Source organism: Brassica oleracea, chromosome C1 (assembly GCF_000695525.1).
Source record: "Brassica oleracea var. oleracea cultivar TO1000 chromosome C1, BOL, whole genome shotgun sequence".
NCBI lineage: Eukaryota > Viridiplantae > Streptophyta > Magnoliopsida > Brassicales > Brassicaceae > Brassica > Brassica oleracea.
Genome location: NC_027748.1, coordinates 9,517,071 through 9,520,064, shown reverse-complemented (window position 1 = coordinate 9,520,064; position 2,994 = coordinate 9,517,071). Strand labels below are relative to the sequence as shown.

The following is a 2,994-nucleotide window of genomic DNA, read 5'->3' as shown; positions in this document are numbered from 1 at the left end:
CTCATCTTACAAAGCATAAAATGTTTGATATATACTATAGCTGAACATGCACGAAAGTCCTACAAAGGGCTAATACCATATCAACAAGAGAATGAACTGAAGCTCATGATCATATTTTTGAATTTTCATTTCTTGCTCATCAAAATCTGTTCCGTAGATTTTAAATTGAGAAGTCTTTCACAGGCTGTTCTGTGGTTCACAGCAATGCAAAAGGTTCAATGTTCCTCTATTAATGTTTTCGTATGTTTATAAGACATTCTTATAAACAAACACGTAATGTAAATAATATAATAGGAATACATTTTTCTCAGCATCTTTCTACTCCTATCAATTAAAAGTTATTATAAATGTAAACATCCAATCATAACATATTTATGCTAAACAGAAAATTATTATATTCTCACAATATTCCAATCCTAAACACAATATATTTAAACCCATCTCAGATTTATATTAAAAAATGATAAATGATATGGTAAGCATTTCCTAGAAAATTTTAAGTAACTATAATAAACACAGTTAAATTCTATTCAATGTATATTATATGTACCAGGTAATATATATTAAATTAGTAAATCTATTACAAAAATAAAAATTAAAACATTATTTCTATACGTTATAACCAAATATAGGTTTTACTGTATTAAACTACGGTAAATCTACATAAAATTGAGATTACTACCAAATCCCAAGTATATAACTATATAAATATATATAATTATAAAATATATATAAAAACATATATCGTTCGAACTTTATACGCATTAACTACAATAATATCATTTTCCAAGTTTATATCATTGTTTTCTTATTTATAAAACAGATTATGGAAATGAGTTGGGCCATTACCAAATTGAAACAAGCTAATAAACACTCATCAAAGACACAACTCATCTCGGGCCAAGCCCAATTTATCAAAAGTTGTAACATATTTTATAGTATCGAAAAATATGTGGTATAACATAGGAAATAACAAATTATCTTATAAATTTATAGGAATAAACAAAGCGAATAATAAATCAATATTTAGTTAAAACTGCGTAAAATTAAAAAAAAAAATAGATTCAAGTTCAAAGAAGATTATTTATATAGTAATAAGATAAAAACTAAAATCTAGATATACATACCGCGCATTGAATCTTTTGCCAAAACAATATAACAACTTTAAATCCAATAACATCAACCATAACCACCCTTCTAAAAAGGAAATGTTGTGTAGATATATTCTTTTTAAATTCTATCGTGGTACTTATCACGATAATTATGTCATATATATGCTTTTAAAATAGAATAACTTCTGTCTTCTATAAGACTTATGTTCAAAAAATTAAATAGTGATAACAACAATTTCATTAACTCAGAACAATAAAACCAAACGTGTAACTTACAACACAACTGTTACGGAAAACTCATAGACATTCAACTTACCTCAGCTCTAGCACCATATAAGCATCAACAAATCCCCTGTACACATAGAGATCTTAATTTAGTTTATCATCATGAACCATCAACCACATATTTCCTATTCCTTTTCCTCGGATACAGAGCTTGCAACCACAGATCCTGAAAGAAAGCTTGCCAAGACAAATTCATTGGAAATGGGGATGTAAACTCACTGAGGTGCAACCACATATATCATCACCTATGCATTGTGGAGTGGATTCACCATAACCTAAGTTGTCCCACATTGTCCCACATGCCGTGATACACATATCTAAGTTGGAGATTCTCTCCTTGACTTAATCCATATTTTGTTATCATAACTACAATATCTGTTTCTTACTACCATTGAAACCAGACCTATCATCACCAATACATTTTAGTCTGGATCAAGATCATCTTAACCAGCCCAATTTGCATATCAACACTTACATAGCATAAAAGTAACCCACTATCTCATCTTATGGGGTTATCGACTTTTCATATTATATTATAAACAATTTGTAACTGTTTTCCTTATCAAAACATCGTTTCAATAATAATAAATTTTACTCATTATAGATATGCTTATAGTAGTTTTTTTTTGGCAAATGTTGGAACAAAGTATGGACATATTTTGAACCAAATACGATATATTAGCCAAAAGCAACATAATCTAATATAACACCAACTATAGTGGATATAAGCAAAAAAAAAAAAAAGACAATCTAATAACCAATATGTACTAAGTTCCAAGACTAAATTTATATTAATATTTTATGCTAAATAATCATTTGAATTTACCATAGTAAACAAAACGCATAAAAATAAAAATGGAATAACACCTTCAACACAATTTATTGGAAATATACATGCATATAATATAAGAGATAAATAAGACTATATAGAGAAAAATGAAATTATACACATGAACTAAAGTATAATAATACGTAATATTCTAAGATTGACAGCAATAATAACAAAAATATTCGGGATCTCTCAATTAAGGCAATTTGCTCCAATAAATTTCACCATGGGGGTTTAGACATAATCCGCGTAGCGCGGACAAAGCATCTAGTTAGTATAATAAAACCTAAGTGAATAATAGTAGATTTTCTTTTTCTGCTAGTATTATAATAGAGTTACTAGGATAAGACATACGCCTTGCGCAAGGTGAGTTTATTTATATATATTATCGATAGTTTCTTTTATATATTTGATCATTTTATTTATATATATAAAATATTTTTTGTTGTTATTATATAATTTCTTTCCGATGGATCGGATCAATTTTTATTAAAAATAATGCAACAGAACTATAATTAATACATCATGGGTTGATCGGATTGGACATTAAGCAAATTATGACATAAAAACCTTATTTTTTCCAGCGAACACATTCTTGAAAAAAGTGAACAGTATTGTTTTCACAGTTGAATTATTTTGACTTTTATCTTCCATATGGTTTTGAAAGCTTTCAAATCAACCATCGAATTGATACATGTCATTTTAATGTTTTTAGTCGTATACTTAAGGAAAACTTACATTTTTGTAATTTAAAGTCGTTTTAAAAAA

General features: G+C 27.4%; 1 protein-coding gene across 2 annotated transcripts in view; it reads right to left on the bottom strand.

Moving 5' to 3' along the window:
• Window positions 1-1,377: 1,377 nt before the first annotated feature.
• LOC106327914 (uncharacterized protein At4g22160) overlaps window positions 1,378-2,994 on the bottom strand; it is a 9,165-nt gene continuing 7,548 nt past the window's right edge. Inside the window, exon 2 of one of the 2 annotated variants that reach the window (XM_013766240.1) lies at window positions 1,378-1,464. In XM_013766240.1, the coding sequence (XP_013621694.1) occupies window positions 1,425-1,464 (40 nt within the window). In that variant the 3' untranslated portion in view covers window positions 1,378-1,424. The other variant, XM_013766228.1, reaches the window with a different exon arrangement.